General features: G+C 34.9%; 2 protein-coding genes across 5 annotated transcripts; both read right to left on the bottom strand.

Moving 5' to 3' along the window:
• Window positions 1-271: 271 nt before the first annotated feature.
• On the bottom strand, window positions 272-20,584 carry LOC6586301 (protein no-on-transient A). 2 transcript variants are annotated; one of them, XM_044011655.1, is made up of 5 exons: window positions 20,285-20,584; window positions 14,608-15,811; window positions 7,565-7,885; window positions 7,438-7,496; window positions 272-472 (listed from the first exon to the last, which is right to left on the bottom strand). In XM_044011655.1, exons 1-5 carry the CDS (start codon window positions 20,576-20,578, stop codon window positions 287-289), a joined length of 2,064 nt encoding a protein of 687 aa, XP_043867590.1. In that variant the 5' UTR covers window positions 20,579-20,584; the 3' UTR covers window positions 272-286. The 2 variants fall into 2 exon arrangements, with proteins under 2 accessions (XP_043867590.1, XP_002011917.3); XM_002011881.4 differs by lacking the exon at window positions 272-472 and adding an exon at window positions 4,524-5,114.
• LOC6586300 lies at window positions 20,508-22,844 on the bottom strand. Of its 3 annotated transcripts, XM_032733229.2 has the most exons (8): window positions 22,148-22,844; window positions 21,978-22,086; window positions 21,785-21,920; window positions 21,580-21,724; window positions 21,443-21,519; window positions 21,266-21,381; window positions 21,101-21,215; window positions 20,508-20,996 (listed from the first exon to the last, which is right to left on the bottom strand). In XM_032733229.2, the coding sequence occupies exons 1-8, from the start codon at window positions 22,771-22,773 to the stop codon at window positions 20,899-20,901; spliced, it is 1,422 nt and encodes a 473-aa protein (XP_032589120.1). In that variant the 5' UTR covers window positions 22,774-22,844; the 3' UTR covers window positions 20,508-20,898. The 3 variants fall into 3 exon arrangements, with proteins under 3 accessions (XP_032589120.1, XP_043867591.1, XP_032589121.1); XM_044011656.1 differs by lacking the exon at window positions 20,508-20,996 and having other exon boundaries at window positions 21,133-21,208; XM_032733230.2 differs by lacking the exons at window positions 20,508-20,996; window positions 21,266-21,381 and having other exon boundaries at window positions 21,212-21,236.
• Between the last annotated feature and the right edge of the window lie 101 nt (window positions 22,845-22,945).

Raw genomic sequence — 22,945 nt, 5'->3', positions numbered from 1 at the left:
CTTCTGAGATCGACGAGTTCAAACATACGGACAGACGGACAGAGCTAAATCGACTCAGCTCGTCACCCTGATCAAGAATATATATACTTTATGGGGTCTGCAATGATTCCTTCTGCCCGTTACATACTTTTTCACAAAACCATTATACCCTGATTTCCCATTTTCAATGGGTTCAGGGTATAAAAAGCTTCTCCTGTAAAATTACATTTTTCGACATACGATCATTTCGCGGGAATGTGATGATATGCTTAGATGCATGGGTCCTGAATACCTCCCGCAATTTTGATTATTGGCAACATAAATTAAACAAACACAGCGATATTTTAGATGTAAAGGGTTCTTTATTCAAGTACATTTTCAAAAGATTCAACAATTGATGTACGACAATTTGCCCTAAACCATTAATTCCATTACGTTTATTCTTCGCATAGGTCGTGATTATTCTTGACGACCTATCGTTGTTTTTTAGTCCCTGTAAACATAGATAATGGATTACAAATTGAATTGTTTATTATGTACATCAACAGCTTTTAACTTATATTTATATATGTAATAAAATTAGAAAATAGCGTAATAGAAAAGATAATTTTTGGTAAAGTTCGAACTAGCTGTGAACATTGAAACAAACAAAAAATTTATTATTAACAAGTAAGAACGTTACAGTCGGGCGTTACCAACTGCAAAGTACTTATGCACAGCCCATCAGCAATTTTGCAGCTAAGTTTAGCTCTAATACTGTAGGAAATTCAGTTTTCCCTTTTTTGCCACGGCCCTACTAGGCTTTGACACCTCATTTGTGGCCAGTTTTTAGAACGAGGTGAAGGTAACTGCAAAATGTTTATGCTTACGCTCAAAAAATGTGAAAATTACAGGGTATTTTTTGATACACCACGCCCCTAAAAAGGCGTTATAATTATTTACCAATAACTCAACGAGCTTCTACCTGTTGAGCTGTAGGAGATATAACCTTTTTCGGCTTGCCACGCACCCTGTGGGCGGAGATACATATATCCGGCATAGCTCTTTGGACTATTCCGCAATCGGTAACGCCCGACTACAACGTTCTTACTTGTTTCATCAGTCTTTATAGAATCATAATATTAGCTCACGTGCGAAATTTCAACATTCAAGCTTTAAAGCTCAAGGAGATACTGTTCTGTTTTATAAAATGCAAAGATCTGATATATGCGTGTGTAACATTCAAATCACATTAAATTTCAATATATAAACAAGTATATATGTCTATATACAAGTATATATATATATATACTAGTTGTCCCGGCGAACTTCGTACCGCCTAACAGTCTCTATATATATAAAACAAAGTAGAGTTTGTTACAAAACTTATAATTCGAGATCTGCTGCACCAATTTTCATGGTTTTTGATTTGTTGGATTTGTCTCTGCCCCGAATTGGAAACAGGCATTGTATTTTTGAGTGCTCGCTAGAAAAGTAGGGAACGCAATGGCTCTGGTGGCGGGACCACTAATGGCAATGTCACTTTACCACTAAGGCAGCACAAACCGGGCGTTTCACCAGCAAACTTCAATGCGCCACAATGCTGGCAAACAACGTCCATTGGACCAATGCAAACTAAACGATTCAAGCTATAGTCAATGGTGCAATCATATCGAAACGCTTCTCGATTCAAATCAATCCTTGAACCATTTCTTATTGCCATTTCACGGGCTGCCTCTCTTTGAGAAGCACGAATTAAGGCCCTTCTTTGCTGGGTACTAACGCGGAGCCTTTATCGGGCGATTTCTCGCTCTTCGTCAGATAATTGACTCGCGATATTCCGTTGCCTAATTGCATTATGGGTCCGCCGGGAAAGATTAGATCTTCTAGGACGCGGAATTTTTATTAATAGTAATACTGCCCTCGCACAAAACCATATAAAACAATCGAGAAATATAAATATAAATAATTTACACAAATTTATGTTTGAGACAAACAAATACCTGAACATTCGAGATATTTAGCTTTTGTACGCACGCGCACAATTATTATTTATAAAGTTTAAAAGTCCAAAAATATAAAAAGACAAAAATACACTTTTTAATAATTAACTTTTTTTTTTTTTTTTGAATTTCGAATTTTGAATTTTTTTTATTTCTTTTTGATTAGTCAGGTTTTAATCTCTTGATTTTTTTTAATTTTTGCAGATTTTTGATTTGAAATATTTTTCTTTTTGATTTGGAAAAAATTTTTTTTTTTTTTTTTTTTTTTTTGAATAGTCTTTTTTTTTTTTTTTTTTTTTTTTTTTTGAATAGTCAGGTCTGCTCGAGGCTGTGCCGTAGACTGACTGACTACATTTGTTTATTTACTTCTATACAGGACCGAAACTGTCACTGTTGTCAAGGCTACTGAGTATAAATGGAAATTTGAATCTTTAGGGAAAAAACCGCGTTTTTCAAGTATTCGTCAAATTTTTTCAGTATTTTCACAACTCTCTTTTATATATATATATATATATATATATATATATATATATATATATATATATATATATGCATATTAGAGAGCTGCATGACCGTACTCATAACCTAGCGAGATAGAGTGCACTCGAATTGAGACTGAATGAGTGAGTGATAGGCTGTATGCCTATGATAGAGTGGGAGATCGAATGCACTCAATATCTCATATCTCCCTGTCTTTAGTAAAAAGAATGAGAATAAATAAGACGTAAAGAGTAATACAACAGTTAACCAAAGCATTTAGGCGTCGAAGCACTCGAGTTTTTGCATGCATATATCTTCGTGTAAACACTTCGTATTTGCTCGACTCCGTCGCTTGAGGCTCGAATGAAAAAATCTCACCCCAAGATTAGCGCGATTCGAGCGTTCAAGCGTAAAGCATACATTTTAATATAAAGCCTGATCGTGCGCCTATTTTTTCTTACTCTGTCTCTTTCTATGCCCTTTCCATTTAGAGGGTATTTCAAGGTTTTGAAAGGGTTTTGCCATGCTCAGGCAAAATGTTATTTGTGGGGAGGGTATGAAAACGTTGCTACGCATAAAGAATATTTTTTCGCTACCAAATTGTAACGGTAAATTTGCCGTCGGTCGGCTATCTGGTCTGCACACACGCAATTCCACTGGCCTTCGTGTTTTTCTTACTCAAGACTTATGTATTCTTTGACGCTCAATACAATATTGAGCGTCTAAGTCATATACGATCGCACTCTCATCGCCACACATCTCAATATGAGCATTGTTAATTCGGTTACGGTTTTGTTGGCACTCATACAGCCCTCTAATTCATATACATATATACATTGATGTTAACATTCTAGAGAATTTGGAGAAGCTTTGGTGTAGGTTGATTCAATGAATGGATCAGAAAATGCGTTATCGCTTTATAAAAACAGCAATAATATTTCATTAGCCCCAATACGAGTGCAAAAATAGACTTTTAAATAAATGTAGGGGGAAAATTGTTTTTAGATTTCCTTTTGAAAGTTCACATTGCGCGCGTTTGCAATGAAATTCATACTCAAATGCTTAGAATTGCAATCATTTCGTATTTCGTTCTCTTCCACCAAAATCGTTACGTTTATGAACAAAGAGCTTGCTGAAAATATATAGTTGATCTCGACTGCAGACTACAAACAGGATTAGCTTTTCCCATTAAAAATTTCAAGTATATGTTGAAAAATTCAACGCCACAATTGTTTTTCTTTTACCTTTCTTTATAACAGATTGAAAAATTAATCCAAGTATTATAGATGTTAACATGCCATAGTGTTAAGTCGCATAACACAGACACACACGCACACATGCTGTCAACATATCTGAATACTCGTTAAGAACTTTAGGATTGCGAGCCGTACATACCTTTAGCTAGTCAGTGTTTGATTCCAAGTAACATTAATATGAATACGTGTGCACACCGGCAACCTTGTGCCCCGATCTTTGTTGGACATCGTGCTCCTCCCACAATTCCCGATAAAGAAAAGATAAACTTACTTTATGGTACATTTTCTCCCCGAGAGATTATATATTATTAAAACTCGTGTACATCTTACTTACATAACGAAGTTCTTAGCCATAGATGATTGTTTAAATGTAAATTTCTTAAGATTTCGACATATATATTTTGATGATTCCCAAATTAAAAAAAAAAAACAAAATCTGTTTTCGAAATTCAGGTTAAAAAACCTGATTCTTAAAAACGTTCCCAGAGTAATCCCAGAAAGAATTATAGACTAATTACCAATATTTTCGGTAATTATAAAACAACTTTTCTATATAACATAATCATATTAATAGTGTCTAATTTTTAATTAGTTCTAAAACAATCCATATAAGAACATGTAGATACATTGCTACAGAATTCTGTAGTTAATGAAATTGTACACTTAGCCAATCATTAAGCTGACTAGATTCAGCAAACAAAAATCCATTATATATATGCTTTGATAAGCAAGCAATGGCCCTTAGTCACCCCTTCCATACTCACCACGATTTGTGTTGATACAAAACTGTGCATCACATTGAAAAAGATCAAAAAATGTATGCATATATACATCGCATATACTTATATTTGAGAAATTTATGATAAAAAGACATTGAATTTTAAGAATAATATTTTAAAAATACTCAAGAAAGTAGTATATATATGTCGGGGCGTTGCGTTTCTCATTCTGGTACTGACACGACATATATATATATATATATAATTTTCTAAAATTATGCATACATCAATTGTACAGTATGTAGTAGCCAGGACGTTTTTTCACTTGATGTTTTTGATACGATTCTTTATTAAGGGTCTTTAGGATGACATTGGATAAAATCATAAAACCATACAAGTTCTTTTTGCAGCATAAGGTTTATAATAAATGGTATAATATATATTATGTTCCGTAAGTTTTCTGTTAAATGAATCCTCACACTAATTTATGCGTGAAGTGTCGAGTGTGTAAGACTTAAATCAATGCATCAATATATGGATCAATTTATTCTATATCCATAGTGGTCCATGTAAAATATATCGAGAGCTGTCTAAAAACGACGACGTCCCCATGGAACATTGTTTCCGCCATTATTTCCACGTTGATTGCCGCCTTGGTTCATATTGTTAACCCCAAATTCAAAAGGAGTGAAGGAGTCCTATTCGAGCAAGGAAAATACAATTGTTCAATTGATTTGTTACTGTTTTTCGATGTACAAAGAACCAAATTAATAACCAAAATTTATAACGTAAATACAAAATACAGTTCCCCTCATTATCAGAGACTTACGCGCAAACATTGTGAAAACAGCTTAACGGCATATTAGACTCCTGGAGGAAATTTATTTCATGTGCCATATCAAATATCAAATACAATCATTAATCACACACACACACACACACCTTTTCCAATATTAAACAGATTTTCCAACACTTCAACCTGGAAGGCATTATCAAAGACAATCGCTTCGTACCAACAAAACAAAGAGGTCTATACATATATAAAATCGCAGATAGCAATACTGACTGAATCGAATGACGAAGACATGAAAATATATATCGATAAAGACTTAAGTCTATCATAGAACCTGATACAAGATAAATAAATAACACACTGATACAATAAAAAAGTGAGCATGTAAAACTCTAGTCCTATACGGTAGGCGTCTTCAATTTTCTATTTAATTTAATTTAAGGAGAATTAGTTATGGAAATCAATTAAAGCCACATGTCTGAGACGACCCATTATAATGCCTACTGGCATATATATACAGTGGCTCACAGATTATTTGACCCAACGTGAAATAAAAATTTCATATGCTCATTACTTTATACCCAATACAAATTTTTGAAAAATTCAAACGTAGAATTGTTATTTCAATGTTAAATTAATGGAAAACATAACTTTTTTATTCATATTTAAAAAAAATAACAGTAAGAAAATAACAAAAGCTAATACAACTCATAAATTCAATGTCACAGCTTATTTGACCCATTACTTATTTTAAACAGTAATTTCAAAATTATGCCTAGTTTTAATACTTTGTATGACCCCCTTGTTGGTCTAATACAGCCTTAAGTCTTGCAGGCATTGAAGCCACCTATTTTTTTGTTGTTTCGGGTCGGATTTTCCCCCATTCCTCGACTAATGCCGTTTTTAACTCATTTTTGTTGGAAATATTCCGGGATCTGATATTGGTGTCTAAAATGGCACACAAATTTTCAATTACATTAAGATCCGCGGACTGTGCTGGCGGTTTGAGGTTATGCGGGCAGTTCCATACCAGCCAAGACTGAACGACACCCGATGTGTGCTTAGGGTCGTTGTCTTGATAAAATGTAAAATCCTCTTTCAGAGCCAAATATTCAGTACTTTGGAAAAGATTTTGCTTCAAAACGTTTAAATACATATTCTTATCCATGGTGCTTTCAATAAAAGCTAGTTTTCCCACTCCAGAGGCAGATATACAGGCCCAAACCATCACAGACCCTCCACCATGCTTTACTGTGGGTTTCAGGTGCTTCTCCTGTAGGTCGGTATTCGCTTGTCGCCAGACGTAGGGCTTCCCATCCGAACCAAATATGTTAAACTTGGACTCGTCAGCAAAAATGACTTTGTCCCAGTAGCTGGTGTCCTTGATTATGTACTCTTTTGCGAATCGGAGCCGGCTTTCTTTATTTTTCTTACTAATGTAAGGCTTCTTGCGAGCAATTCTACCATGTAAATCATGGTCGCGGAGTATACGACGGATCGTTTCTGCACTAGCTGACTTTCCCAGCTGTTGCTCCATCTGACTAGCCAGTTTTGGAGCGGATAACTTAGGGTTTTCCTTCATTTGGCGTACAATGTATCGCTCATCTGTGCCATTGAAAATTTTGTTTGGAGCCGTTCTACCCTTATTAACCACTCTGTTTTCAAAAACAAATCGGGTTATGTTTTTTACGGTAGTTTCGGGTAAATTAACAATCTGTGCAATTTTGCGCCTCGAAATTTCATTTTTAAAGTGGTGTAGCACCAATTCCCGCTGCTGTATTGTTGTGCGCTTTCCCATTTTTGCAAACACGTGTTTTCTTAACAAAATCTCACTTTGAATGGTAAAAATACTTCGAATTCACATTGCGAATTCAATAATCAAAGCAAAAACTTAAAAAGTACCGTGAATTTCCATTTTACGCGATTGTAACTGTCCTACAAACAGTTTGGATCAAATAAGCTGTGACATTGAATTTATGAGTTGCTGTAGTTTTTGTTATTTTCTTACTGTTATTTTTTAAAATATGAATAAAAAAGTTATGTTTTCCATTAATTTAACATTTAAATAACAATTCTACGTTTGAATTTTTCAAAAATTTGTATTGGTATAAAGTAATGAGCATATGAAATTTTTATTTCAAATAATCTGTGAGCCACTGTATATGTGCACTCATATTGCAACAACTATATACTATAGTAGTATAGTCAACGCAATGATATGATCATACCTGCTGTTGATTGTTTCCACCTGGCCCATTATTGCCTGCCATGGACGAGTTGTTATTACCTAAATTCAAATACAATGCAATAATTTAAAAATTGTTTTTAATGACCGCTGGCAAGTCAAAAACTCACCTCGGAATACTTCGAAAGGCGAATTACTGTTGCCTCCGAAATTATCGAAATTTGCATTGACACCACCGCCACCGCCGTTATTGCCACCGAATCCTTCCTGCTGATCAAGCAACGAATTTAGTTGTTGGGCCTGCATAAACAACGTGTTCTCCTGCTGACGACGTCGCATATCCTCCTCCTGGCGCACCATTCGACTCTGCATTTCAGTCTGATGGCGACGCATGGTTTCCTCCTCGCGTTTACGCATCTCCTCGGCCTGCTTCTCACGCATTTCCCATTCCAACTTCTTGCGCTCATTGTCAGATTCGCGTTTTCTTAATTCTAAAAAGATAGTTCGGTATTAGCTGATGAATTGAATCCTGCATCAAGATCGTAAGAAAGCTGACTAAATCAACAAGCAGGCGCCACACATCTTGATCAAGGCGATCGAGATCACAAAACCCATTTTCAAAATCCGTATACATCAGGTGCACAGACAGTAACAATTTATTATAAAACAAAGGATAATTTAGTTTATTTTTATGGACAGGTAAAACTATGTTCAGGTGTTGTAGTCACGAATAATCTCTATATAGATATAACGCTGGGAATATATTTACATAATATATATATTTCTTAATTATCAGAAACAGTTTATTAAAACAGGCAGGTACATAGCACTCTTATAATTTCTATCTTCGATCAACTTGATTCCCTGGTTTATCAGTTATTCAATGAATTATTATTATAATATACCTTATAATGTGCATTACTATATTAAGGAACACGTCATACATACTGTACAGCCCAGTACACTAACACGCTCTGCATGTTATTAAGTGAAGCCATTAGTTTTTTACCATAATATCCGCAAATCCATAAATAGACCATATACTCAAATACTTAAATTCCAAAAGGAACAAATTTTCCAGGCGACTCATCATATAGATATAATAATAGTCTTCAGTTTAGCTTCTAAATGGAGAATTCGAGCTTGACTAACATGTATTATAGACAGGTTATTACCAATGTATAGATTTAGTTTCAGAAAAAGAATTCAAATTACAATGATAAGAAACTGATGGCGATCTTTGGCACGACAATGATTAGAAGCTCTTGTACACATCGGGCTTGGGTCAGATGGCATTGTTTTAGACGCGTGAAATCTTAAGGGAGCGACATGATATTTAAATAATTCTTCGTATCTTTCTGCTTACACAATAAACACACAGACACACATAGCCATGCACGCATAAACACGCATGGACTGCAGTGTGGCCTTACTACGGGAACATAATTATTTTATAACTTTAACGAAAATTGAAATTGTATAAAATTCATCTGAATCTATATTTTTGGAGATAAACTCAATATCCGCGCTATTTATACGAACATTAAAAAAATTAAGTGTCTAGCTCTTGTATCTTTTGAGATTGGCGCATTCAAGTATACGGACAGACGGACGCACAGATAGGATAGGGCTTAATCAACCCATCTCGTCGCCCTGATCAAGAATATATATACTTTGTGGGGTCTACCACGCCTCCTTCTGCCTGTTACATACATTTCAATAAAACTAATATACCATTTTCAATGAGTTCATGTATAACAAGTAAGAAGGCTCTAGTCTAGACTGCTCGACTAGGAGCTAGCTGATATTCTAATCATTCTGCACTTCTATGCATACATACATACATATGCATTCAGACGCACGTATAACAACGCGCTCTCCTAACGGCGCAGTAAGCAGCGACTGCGCTTGGGCTGCGCTGCAATGTGGACAATATTATACGAATTTATTTGTTAAATAATTTAATTTCAAGACGTACAATCTTAATGAAACTTTCAGAACGTAATCACATTCCAAAGCTCAAGTTTCTAGTACATGAAATACAAAATACAAATTTTTACAACTTGAGGGTAAAGGAGGCGTGGTATCCAAAATCTGGAATTTTTTTTTTTGTATTCATTAACTTTATATACAACGCAAATTTGAAGTCTCCAGGTCTAAAAGTGTTCAAATTAGGCTGAAAAAACAAAGTCGATTTTTCGATTATTCTCGATAAAAAAAGTTATCGGATAAACTTGTACTGGTATACACGAGTATGCATGCAAATTTCAGCTCTCTTGCTCTTATATCTTCTGAGATCCTTTTGCTCATACGGACGGACAGGGCTATATCGACTCAGCTCGTCGCCCTGATCAAGAATATATATACTTTATGGGGTCTGATATGATTCCTTCTGCCTGTTACATACTTTTCACAAAACCATTATACCCTGATTTCCCATTTTCAATAAGTTTAGGGTATAAAAAAGAACAAGTTTGCTGGAAAATATGTCGTATTCCACACGCCACGTTCAACCTGATTAAAACTGAAAAAAAAAGCTCAATACTTTTGAATCATATAAAAAACATTATTAAGATGTGTCAAATCCTAATAATTTGAAATTATTTGTAATGAATTGTCATTTAGGGTTTCGCGAAAATCTGAGGTTGAACTGTTTCTTTAAAAAGCGACTTACGTTTTTTGTAGTGTGCGAACCTCTTTGTTTTTTTTATACTCATTCACGAAAGTGAATTAGTATATTGGTTTTGCTATTTCCGTCTGTCCGTATGAACGCAGACTTGAAATTTGGAACACATACTTGTGTATATCTCCGATTTATAAAGTGTTTAAGTTTTCCCGATCCGCCCTCTGGGGGCGTGGCGAATCGGAAAATTCATTTTCCGATATATCAGAAATCATATTAGTTGAAGAGCTGGAAAGCTGATATTTGGAATGTAGATCCGCGTTGACCACCCAAGATTACGATCTATGGCGGATATATCTACGCCCATTGGGGACGTGGCAAATCGGATAAGACTGTATCTCCAAGAGTTTTACAGCTAAAACACTGAAATTTTGCTCGTCAGCTAATGTTATTATTGTATAGCCTAATGACAACATTATATGTCTACGCCCATTAGGGGCGTGGCAAATCGGAACTGAAGATATAGTGATTAATTAAATTCTGCTATATTTTGGACACTATTGATGCTAGAGACCTCAAACGACGGATATATGTCCGCCCACAGGGGGCATGACAAACCGCAAAAGTTTATATCTCCTAAAGTATAAGTATAAGTATGACTCAAAAATAAGATTTACGCCTCTTTAGGGGCATGGCATATCGAAAAATAGCCTGTAATTTTCACATTTGTTAAGCGTAATCACTCAAATTTTTCAGTTAGGGTACCGTTAGCTCGTTCTAAGAACTGACCAAAACTGTCTACACTCACTAGGGCCATGGTAAATCGGTAAAAACTGAATTTTCTACAGTTGCTAAACTTAGCAACTGAATTGCTAATGGGATATGAATGAGTATTCCGCAATCGGTAACGTCCGACTGCAACGTTCTTATTATTTTTAATTATCTTGAAAACGAACACTTGCCTAAAATCATATTTAGCCCAATTATAAAGCTCATCAAGAACTAGAAGATTCATTAATCGTCAATATAAATAAATGTTTGGGCATGTTTCTTTTTTTTTTACTTAAAATACGTATGAATGTCATATTCGACATTAGAGAATTGCCCATATATTTTGTGGGGTCTGCCACGCCTCCTTCTGCCTGTTACATACATTTGAAAAGAGCCATTATAGTCTGATTTCCCTTTTTCAACGGGTTCTCAGGTTATACAAATTAAATTAAATCATAAAGATTGTTCCACCCTCAATAATGTATCTGCTATAGATTACATATCTGACTTGCATATTCCTGGCCCTAAATTGCTCATAAAATAACTTAGATAATTCCATCACATTTGATATTGTAGAAAAAATTAGGCAAAAGTATCAACAACATGTATTTGTGTTTAGAAGACACACATATGTATATTAGGATATGTTTCATTACAATACAAGATAAACACCACAATACTCATCATTTGAATTTTGTTGTAAATCAAAATTTTCAAAATATTGAAAACGATCAGCAAAGCGTCGATAGTTCTTGAATATTCATAGATCTTAAATATAAAACAATCAAATACAACATATCGATAATCGATGGACCACCGCCTTGACTAGCAATTGTTTTCCTAAGCGGTATCATGATATACACTCATGATGAAAATTAAAAGTACACCAAAATAATTTTGGAAATTTTTCCCAAGACCAATTAATTTTTGGTATTATTGAGAAAAAAAAAAAAAAAAAATGGATGGTAACTTCAATTTAAAAAGCTTGCTGAAAATAATAGGTACACTTGATTTCTTCAGCCTGAAAAATAAATTTAAAATACGAAAAGTATTTTATTGTTGTATATACTCACACACAAAGATGATAAACAAGTAAAAAGACTTTAGTCGAGACTGCTCGACCAGGAGATACCCTGAACCCTCTAATCTGATATTCTAATCACTGTGCACTTCTTTTCGGTACTCATACATACACACGCACGTATTAGAACGCGCTCTGCTAACTGTGCAATAAGCAGCGACTGCGCTTGGGCTGCATACAATTTATAGACATACAATCTTAATGAAACTTTTAAAATATAATCATAATGTTCAAAAGTATGTATATTCCAAAGCACAAGTCTCTAGTATTTGAAATACGCTTTTTACAAAGGTGAGGGTGAGGGGGTAGCAATAAGAGTGGGGGTAAATTTTAACAAAAATCAAAATTGTATAAAATATATTTAAGTCTACATTTAAAATTTGGAAGCTCTAGCTCTAAAGGTGTAGGAGATATAATTAAATAACTAGCTTTCGATAAGGTTTTTAATCGATAATAAAATATCGAGAGTAGTTATAGTTATAACTTGATATGCGCGTGATATACACGGACCTAGGAAAAAAATTCAAGTCTCTAGCTCTTATATCTTCTGAGATCGACGCGTTCATACATACGGACGGACGGACAGGGCCAAATCGACTCAGCTCGTCGCCCTGATCAAGAATATATATACTTTGTGGGGTCTGCCACGCCTCCTTCTGCCTGTTACATACTTTTAACAAAACCATTATATACCCTGATGTCCCATTTTCAATGGGTTCAGGGTATAAAAAGTAAAACAATTATAAATATCCTATGTAGATGGGTCGAAATATTCATTTTTCCAGTGAGGAACGAAGGCTTGCTAAAAACCTTAGGAGTGGCAAATCTTTGCGTCAAATTGCGAAACTGATGAACAGATCTTAACTTTGTGCAAAATGCTTTAAAGGTGCACAATAAAAATGAAACACGTGAACGTCCATCGAAAACCACACCAGAATTTGACCGACGCAATACAAGAATTGCAAAATTCGACCCTTTCAAATCTTCAAGGGTCATTGCATCCGAAATGGATAATACTATTAACGCTTCTTCAATTGGAAGACTACAAATGACAAAACTACCAGTTCGTATCAAAGGAGGGTTCCTACGTTGATGCGCACCTACAATTTGAGTATGAGGGAAAATTTTTCAAAAGACCACATCACATCGACAGGATCTGTTAGCGACGAAACCAAAATTTGTATTTTTGGAAATGACTATTCCAGTCATGTAAGACGCCCTAAAGGTATAATCACGCGCTCTGCTGACTGCGCAGTTAGCAGCGACAGCGCTTGAGCTGCGCTGAAGTGTGGGTAAAATTATCAGAATTTAATTGTTGAATAGTTTTTTTTGTAGATGGACTATCTTTATGAAACTTTCAGAGCGTGATCATATGATTAGAATGTGTGTACATTCCAAAGCACAAGTCTAGTACCTGAAATGCGTTTTTACAAATTGAGGGCGAAGGTTGTGGTTTCCAAAATCTGTAAATTACAAAATCTTTGTATTGATCAACTGTATATACACAGTCTGAAGTCTTTAGGTCTAAAAGTGTTCAAATTAGGCTGAAAAACAATCAAATTTTCGAGTATTCTCGATGAAAAAGTTATCGGATGAGTTATCGAAAAAATATGTTAAGCTTGTACTGCGTATGGTACACACGAGTATGCATGCTCTTATAACTTCTGAGATCGACGCACTCATACGGACGGACAGGGCTATATCGACTTAGCTCGTCGTGCTGATCAAGAATATATATATTTTATGGGGTCTGAGATGATTCCTTCTGCCTGTTACATACTTTTCACAAAACCATTATACCCTGATTTCCCATTTTCAATGGGTTCAGAGTATAAAAAAAAAACAATCAAACATTGCGGTGAAAACATTATGGTGTGAATCTGTTTCTCTTGGTATAGAGTAAGTCCGATTTTCCTAAAATCTGACATTATGAGAGCAGCTGACTCCAGGGATATTAACGAAAATATAATGCTACCATATGCTGAGAAAAACATGCCCTTGCACCCGAAACACGTCTAAATTAGTAAAAACTTGGTTTGAGGTTAATAAAGAGGACACTTGTATCGAAAACTTGTAGAGTGAATTGAAAAAGCAGATGGTAAAACAAAAGTGTGAAAACAAACTTGGAGGAAGATTCCGATTGAGACCTGCCAAGCTTAAATTAGGGTATGCCCAACCGGATAGAAAAAGTTGTTAAAAATAAAGGAGGATATACAGGTTATGATTCCAAAAATAAAATAAGAAATGACTTTGAATGATTTGATTTTTAAAAATTAAGTTCAATCTGCCAAAGAAACGTTTACCTATTATTTTAGTCAAGCACAAAGAGCTTCATTTTCGTTTTTTTGTTTGTAACTTTAAAAAAGACTTTTTTTTCAAATTTACTTATTTTCAATAATATATACCTAATACATATATGTGAATTTAAATATTGACGTTTAGGGCAGTAGAAAAAATGTTTTGCTAAACTAAACTCAATAAAGTTAAAATTTTAGGGATGTACCTATTATTTCCATCATGAGTGTATGTATGTGCGTTCACAGAGTATTGATTGATAGATTGATAATGTAGATATTTATGAATTCTGCCTAAGGAACGAAGTTCGATCCATTTAAAATAGGGAAATACACTTTAGACACACTGAGGAGAGTGAGAGAGAATATTTGTAAAAACTTCGGCTGGCCAGAAGTTATATTATGTATTGGAATTGTTTACTCGTATTACCCTGTTATACTAACCTTGACGCAAAAGTTCTGTTTCTTGCTCATAGCGAGCATACTCCATCTGAGCTTCAAGCTTTTCTTCTTCCATTTTGAGCTCCCGCTTGAGAGCATCTTGCTTGCTTTTAAATAGATCATGCAGCTGCTTCCATCTGGAGCCGTACTCGTGCTCAAATGAATTTTGGTCGGCGAATCGGGGACCAACGCTGCGCTCCTGATTGAACTCTTGCAGCTTCTTATTGAGCGCCTTCTCGGGCAGTCCGTCGTTGTCATCGTTGACTTCCATCGGTTCCACTAGGCACGGACGCAACGAGGCCGTTAAAAAGAAGCATTTCTCATTGCATAAACGAAGGCATGCACTGGCCGATGACTTTTTAGCAAACTCGACAGTGCCCTCGCCTAAATGTTTGCCACGATCGTCGACTGTAATGCTGGCCCGCTCGACGGGCCCAAAGATCTCGAAGGCCTTGTACAGCAGCTCGTTGGACACGAATGGTGTCAAATTGCTCACACGCAATATGGTTGCATTGGGGGCGAAGCGAACGCGCAACTGACGCCCTTTGCGCATTGAGCCGTCTAAGGCGCGTTTGGCCTTTTCGGCATTAACGTGATAGTCGACTTTAAGGAATGTGAAATTCTTTTCAAGATTTGAAAATATCTCGCCTATTTCGCCGTACGGCTTAAACATTTCTCGCAACTCCTCATCGGTAATGTCATTGGTTAAATTGCCAACATATAGACGATTGCGACCAGAGAACTTCGTCTCTTGCGCGACCTCAATCGGTGGCAGTTCGTGGGTGGGACCAGAAATGCTGCGTAGACGTTGGGCAATAAAGAAGTCATCGCCACGTTGCGAATTATTACCGCCCCCAGAATTTGGTCCGCCTCCGCCACCACCACTGCCGCCGCCGCCACCACGTGAGCCGCGGTTCCTATCACGTCCACCACCGCCGCCGCCGCTGTTGTTGCCTCCTCCACCTACTACTCCGCCGCCACCGCCGACACCACCACCACCACCGCCGCCACGAGCCCTAAACGCTAAGTGGGCATGAGCTTGAGCCTGTGCTTGAGTTTGTGCCTGGGCTTGAGCTTGCGCTTGAAGCTGTGTCTGGGATTGGGCAGCAGAATTCGAATTGGATTGATTCGCGCTGTTTGCTTCGACAACTTTGTCATTGAGATTTCCTCCATCCGTTTTTGTTGGTTCTGTTGTGGACTTTTGTTGCTATATATGTGTGTATTATATACATATACATACGCATGTATATATTGATGAGTATATAAAAAAGAAAGAAATGTGATTTACACTACGGAAGCTATCAACTACGAAATTTCCTTTCAAATTTGCACAAAAAATATTCAGAGATTTTGAAAAAAAAAAAAAAACATACAGTGTGCCACTAAAGTCACCGTACTTTTGTTATATTTGCGCGAATCACCCTGAAACTTGGCCAAATTTTTGTTAAATTAAAAAATTTTAATGCAGGATTATAAACTAATATATTTTCTTCTAAATTATAAAAGAAAAACATTTACTTTTAATTTTAGTTCCATAATATTACAGCGAATGTAAACATACCCAAATATTTGCGTCAACAAAAGTCTACGTACTCTTATTTTCTTGCACTGTCTGGCATCAGCGTTCTTCTTAGAAATAACGGGGGTTTTCGAAAAATGTATGCAATAATAACTTATTAACTTATTATTAATAATAATAATAATATTTACTTATTATTAATAAGTAAATTCTTAATAGTTGGCGTGTTTTGCTTGAGCTGGACAAAATATTTGAGTTTTGCAGTAAAAAAGTTTGCACGAAAAGAGTTATCGCTTGAAGATCGTGGAAAGATTTTGCATCTCCACACAAAGGAGCAAAAGTCGTATGCAGAGATAGCAGAAATCATGTCCAGATGCAAGTCTACTATACAGACTGTCATTGGTAGATTCAAATATGAAGGGCGCATCAAAAACAACAACAGATCTGGTCGGCCACCTGTACTATCCGATCGTGACAAGCGCACAATAAAGCATCTGGTGGACAAGGATCCCTTTTGTAGCGCAGTGCAGATTGCGTCAGAGATGGGTCGAAGAATTGACAAGGAAGTTCACCAGGAAACAGTCCGTAGAGCCATTAAAACCTATAACTTTAGGTCCAACACGCCTCGCAAGAAGCCTGTTGTAAATTTAACAAACAGGAGAAAGCGCTTAGAGTTTGCCAAAGCCTACGTGGACAAGCCAATGGACTTCTGGCGGAAGGTCATCTTCTCAGATGAGTCTAAATATAACATTTTTGGCTCAGATGGGCGTCTCCGCGTCTGGAGGAGACCAGGATAAGCATTGAACCCTAAAAATACAATAAAAACCGTAAAACACTGCGGCGGAGGTATTATGGTTTGGGGTTGCATAGCTGCAGCAGGAGTCGGAAATTTGGAATTCATCGACGGAGTGATGGACCAATATGTGTACATTGATATTTTAAAAAAAAATTTAAAGAGCAGCGCCGAGAAACTTGGAATTGGGTCTGATTTCTGGTTTCAACAGGACAATGACCCAAAACATAAAGCAATGAATACTAGGTTGTATCTCGCGTACAACACTCCACACCTTTTAGAGACGCCGCCACAGAGCCCGGATACCAATCCAATCAAGCATGTTTGGAATATGCTCGAAAAAAAAATAAGGAAGCACCAAATCAACAACAAAAACCGCCTGCGAGAGGCATTACACCAGGAGTGGTGCGCGTTAGATCCCAAATATATCGAAAAATTGGTGCTTTCAATGCCAAATCGCCTCAGAGAAGTGATTAAGATGAAGGGTTATCCCACAAGATATTAAATTATAAGTTTAATTAAAAAGATTGTTCCTTATAGTTAGTAAGTTTATATTAGTTTGTAAGAGTACGTAGACTTTTGTTGACGCAGACATTGGAGTTCCTTTTGTTTTTAATTAATATTATTATGTTAAGTTTGAAATTTCACTGTTTTTCTTTTTTAGTTTAGAAGAAAATAAATTAGTTTATAATCCTGCATTACAATTTTGGCAATTGTTAGGGATGAAAATCCAACCAACAGCACCTGGATCAACTGATAACTCTGAAATATTATAGGGTAACTTGGGCTTCTTTCTCCTTCTACCTAAAACTAGCGACAGACTTTAATGTTGAACAAATCAAAAAACTTACTTTAATAGTGAAATAAAATAGAAACAATGAAATTACACAGCATATACAGTCTGTCAAGAATGAGTTGGCACACTGAAAAAAATGTAATTTTTTTACTTTGGATGCAAATATCTAAGTCATTAATGCATTAAAAAATTTTTTCAAACAGGTATGTGTTTAATATTATTTCCCTAATTTATAAATAAAAATAGAAAGCATAACATTCAATATGCTAAAAACAAATCAACAAAAACAAAGATCACTCAACAATAACAGTGTCAATAATGTGTTGGCACATTACATTCTATGCATCATAACATAAAATTATTTTTTTTTTTTTATTATTATTATTGACACTGTTATTTATAAGTGCTCTTGGTTTTTGTTGATTTGTTTTTTACATATTGAATGTTTTTTTTTTTTTCTATTTTTACATATAAATTAATGAAATTCTATTAAGCACATTTCTATTAAAAAAATATATATTTTTATACATTAATGACTTAGATATTTGCATCCAAAGTAAAAAGACTACACACATCAGTGTGCCAATTCATTCTTGACAGACTGTATAATCTTTTTTTTTTTAATTTGCAAGTTCTTCATATAATAGATCTATTATAGATATATTAATAAGAATTTGTTAAGCAGTTAATTAAAAATGATTTCATTTCGTTATTATAAACAAATTATGAAATATATAGTTCAATACATTTCAGGTATTCATAATTGGAATGTTTTTACAGATCCTTGAGCCGAAATATTTCGAAGAAAAAAAATAAAAAAAAACTTCGATTCGTTCACCCAATCAATCGGAATGAAAAGCGAGGCATGAACGGTTTCAAAATGTACCAAAAAACGTACTGTATTTGAGAAGAGATACCTTTTCATTTTGTGTGCAAGAAAAAGCAATCGCTTACCAAGACTGACTTTAAAAATTATTACTACTTTGAGAAAAGGTAAAATTAAGCTTTTATTCCGCATGGCACTAATGCATACACATAATTTGCACTAGAGGACAAAACAGAATGTATCTATTTTGTATAATGGCTCATGCTACCCATGTTTAATACATTTGCGCAGTAACATTTTTTGCGTAAATGTTCTAATGTTAAAAGAATACAAAAAATAAAATGATGTACAATTATTTACATTTCAAAACACAATTTTACACTTAAAAATATAAATGTATAATATTTTTATGCACCAGTCTACGGATAGATATATTGAGAGAGAGAGAGAGCGAGGGACAAGATATTTTTGAATACAGCACTAATTGCACGCTCCCGTATGTTTAAGTTTTTAAAGAATCACATTAGTGTTATACTTATTTAACGCAACACAAAGCACAGCAGTGCATGAAAATAAATTCACTTTGTCACATGATTATGCGAGGAACAGTTAGATCAACAATTTACTAAGAAATATAAATTCCCTGAACAGTGTCTAAAGATGCGTGTTAAAATGTTATTGACATACAAATATGCATATGTATGTGGATAAAGGTAAACTTTGTATAGATGTGTATGAATACACATCTTGCATGTAGACATGTTTTTATTTATATAAATTAATATATATTTATCTGCAAGCCCTTAGCCCAAAAGTGATTGCCAAATTCTCAATATGCAAACCGCTTTCCATTTGCCGGTTTTACATAAACGCACACACAAACAATAACGCTTCACGCTAAAGAGACGACATCACAACTGCTTCAGCTCAAAAGCTATTGGTGCGAACGAGATGAATAATATAATGCTCGCGTACTATACGATGCACACACACGTGTATTTGCATACGAACATTTGAATAGATGTGTACACGTATTGAAGTATGTAATATGTATTTTGAAAAAAAAAAAAAAAAAAAAAAAATATATATATATATATATATATATATATATATATATATATATTATTATAATATATATATTATATTATTATAGAAAATATTGTTTTCCCTTACATATTAATATCTGATGCTTGTGCTTTTTATTTGTAATTCAAAGCAAAAAGGCAACCCAAAAATTATACACATGTAAAGATATGTATGCATGTTATGCATGTACATACACATATGTATACGTATACATGTATACGTATACAGTAGTATACATATCCCTTAATATTGAAGCAAAGATAATAAATTTAATATCCACACAACAGTATGCACAATCATATGTATTTTACAGAGTATTAAACCCGAATTCAAGAATATTTAATTGCATTTCACATTTTGTGATAAATTTGCCACGTTTTTATGAAAACTCACATTATTTCAGCAGACATGCTCTTAGGCCGCCATTGCAATTGTGTATAATTCTTACTTTTTTAAAGTGTACATACAACAAACATACATTTCTAATACAAACAAGTCTGTTGCTTTTCTTTTTCATTCATACAAAAAGACGATCCCTTGGCCGTTAAATGAAATGATTAGAAAATTGCCGCTAACATTAATTAATCGAATTCACTTCAGCTTCGTTTTCGTATATCATACAAATGTATGTGGGGTACTTTTAAATGTATTTGTACTTACACTTTGGTTTTGAAAATTCGACCTATTTTGGTTGCCGCCACGATTACGGTTACGATTTCCACCTCCACCAAATCCACCCTTGTTGCCAAAGTTCTTATTTTGATTCTGGCCGCCGCCATTCTGATTGTTAGGCCCAAAACGTTGCCGCTTCTCCGCGGGACCACCATCAGCGTCAATTTGCTTCTGTGGGCCGTGTTTTCCGATATTTTTATTAGGCTGATTATTTGCTCTTGCTTGACGCTGTGGTAGAGGTGCTGAATTGCCAGAATTATCCATTTTTGCAGAAATTTCCATTACAATATTTAAGAAAAAACGTTGGACAGCTCCAATTACACAACCGTCCACCTCTGTATAGAAACTGAAGCGCAATGAGATGAGACTAATTGTGGAACGAAAACGTTCTTACCTGTCAGGGTTGCCTTTTCATGTATCGATATATGCTAGCGATATAAGACGCCCGACGTTATCGCTCTTAAAATGACTAAATGTAACTATAGACAACGCTTTTTTGTTTAAACAACAAAAGCTTGTGTAACTTAACAACACAGACAACATTGCAAGTTTCAAGCATTTCATTGGTACTTAGGACTTTTTTTTTTTTTTTTTTTTTTAATTCAAACATGAAGTTTATATACAAAAATTAATATTTTAGAATTTCGATAAGTAAAAAATAATTGTTTTTGAAGTGGGATGTCCAGCACTCTTAGGCAATCTATATATATATATAAATATAAAAAAAAAATGAATATATAGATAAATACTATAACTGACCAAACTGCTGTTGGTCAGTGATACTATGTTTAAATATTAGCTTACCAATATCATAAAATCCTCTTTTTATATACTTAAGGAAAACTTCGATCGGCAAATTCAAAAGCTTGCGACGAAACCCCTCTAGTATTGCCAAAGTTGCGCAGGTCAGAGCTTTTAACTACGATAATGCATTATAGAGCTATAAATATGAATAAATGAAACACTTACGGTTGCAAATACAACATAGTAAACAAGAGTAGTTGGAAAAAGAAAGAGTATTGCAGAAAAGAATATAGTTGCCAGATACAGCTGGCGATTCATATAGTTGTGTGCTTCAATTCTATCTAAAGGAAATCAATAGAACATTTATTCATAGATATTTTCATACAATCAAAATTTTCTTACTTCTCAAGATGTTATAGCGATTGCCTCGTACCACTTGCCATAATACTGTGAGTCCCTTAACTTCTACATTATTTAAACTGTAGGAAGAGATTAGGTATGTGAGTCTTATCTGAAATAATAATAAGCTTCGCTCTTACACTTTGGTATAAACATAAAAACAATGAGCATGTAATCCAACAATTGAAATTAGATCCGCAAGCAGTGCTATTTGATACGTAAACCCTAAACATCCAAAAGCTCCAATTGCAAGAAACACCTGACGTACAATTGGTTCAATTAAATCTGAAATGTAATTTTAAAGTAAATGTTAAGAGGGTCAATGCAGTACACTTAGAGATTTACCCAAAAAGGTTGACCACAGTTCAATGTGATATTTAAAGCAATCAAGGAAAAAATTGTTAAGATGTATGTTGAGCTTTAAACCAATGGGACTACCCTCCAAAACTTTCAGCAAGCTATATAGCTGTTGTATTATAATCTGTAAATAATATATTGTTTAAAACCATAATACATCAATTGAAATAGGTAAACTTACATGGGAGATTTGTATTAGAAAATCTCCTGGATGCGAGACAAGTGTAAACAATATCAACATTAGTATAATACCCAATGCTCGATCTACCATGATATTTGTCAGCCTAGAACTGATTATAAACAAAAAGTTGAGAAAAAGGGGGTCAAATAAATATACTTTAGACATCTTACCCTGTTGCGTATATAGTTTGCCATTCCTTATAATGCGTATAGATAACTGTATGGGTTATAATGCTATTTACAAATGTGTTCCCAACAATATGTTTAAATAATTGCATGGGAATGTTTGCAAACAAATATAAAAACTGATTACTATAAAACCAGATATCGTTTGATTTTCGTAATGGATCTGGTTTGGGTTGCACCAACTGGGCTAACATATAGAAATCGCATTCGTCATTAACATGACTTTCCCTTGTCCACTGGCTAATAGGGTTTTGCTCTTTGATAACAAGACTTAGTAGCGTTTGTTTATCATAAAGAACCAATTTGATTTGATTGAGGCGGTCAGGTGTAATGGCAGTGAACATAAGCGCAATGTTTGGCGAATCGTTTGTGTAGGTGAAGCATAAGCTCATGTCATGCGAACGACAATAATTCCTATCTTTATAGGAGTCATTACATAGGATGGATCCCAGGAAGCGCATTTTATATGTGTCCAGCTCAAACTTATTGCTGTCTGCATCAATCACGTAGTACACGACGACATTGTCTTCGCTAATGTGCAACTGACCGTATAAATGACAGGCACGTTTTTGATAAAAGTATTCCGTAGGTAAGAATATCTTTATGCTCATTGTTTTTATTAACTAGCCGGCACTAACTGAACTCAAAATACAAAACAAATAGATTAAGGCGATATACTCTTACTTACGTATATTTCGATAGCGCTTAACATCGAGTCGTATCGATATATTTTGAGATGGGATGGCTATGCATCTCTGATCTGTGTTTGTGTTTCAGTTCACC

Source organism: Drosophila mojavensis, unplaced genomic scaffold (genome assembly GCF_018153725.1).
Source record: "Drosophila mojavensis isolate 15081-1352.22 unplaced genomic scaffold, ASM1815372v1 contig_136, whole genome shotgun sequence".
Classification (NCBI taxonomy): domain Eukaryota; kingdom Metazoa; phylum Arthropoda; class Insecta; order Diptera; family Drosophilidae; genus Drosophila; species Drosophila mojavensis.
The sequence above is the reverse complement of the archived record's forward strand: the minus strand, read 5'-3'. Positions and strand labels throughout refer to the sequence as shown.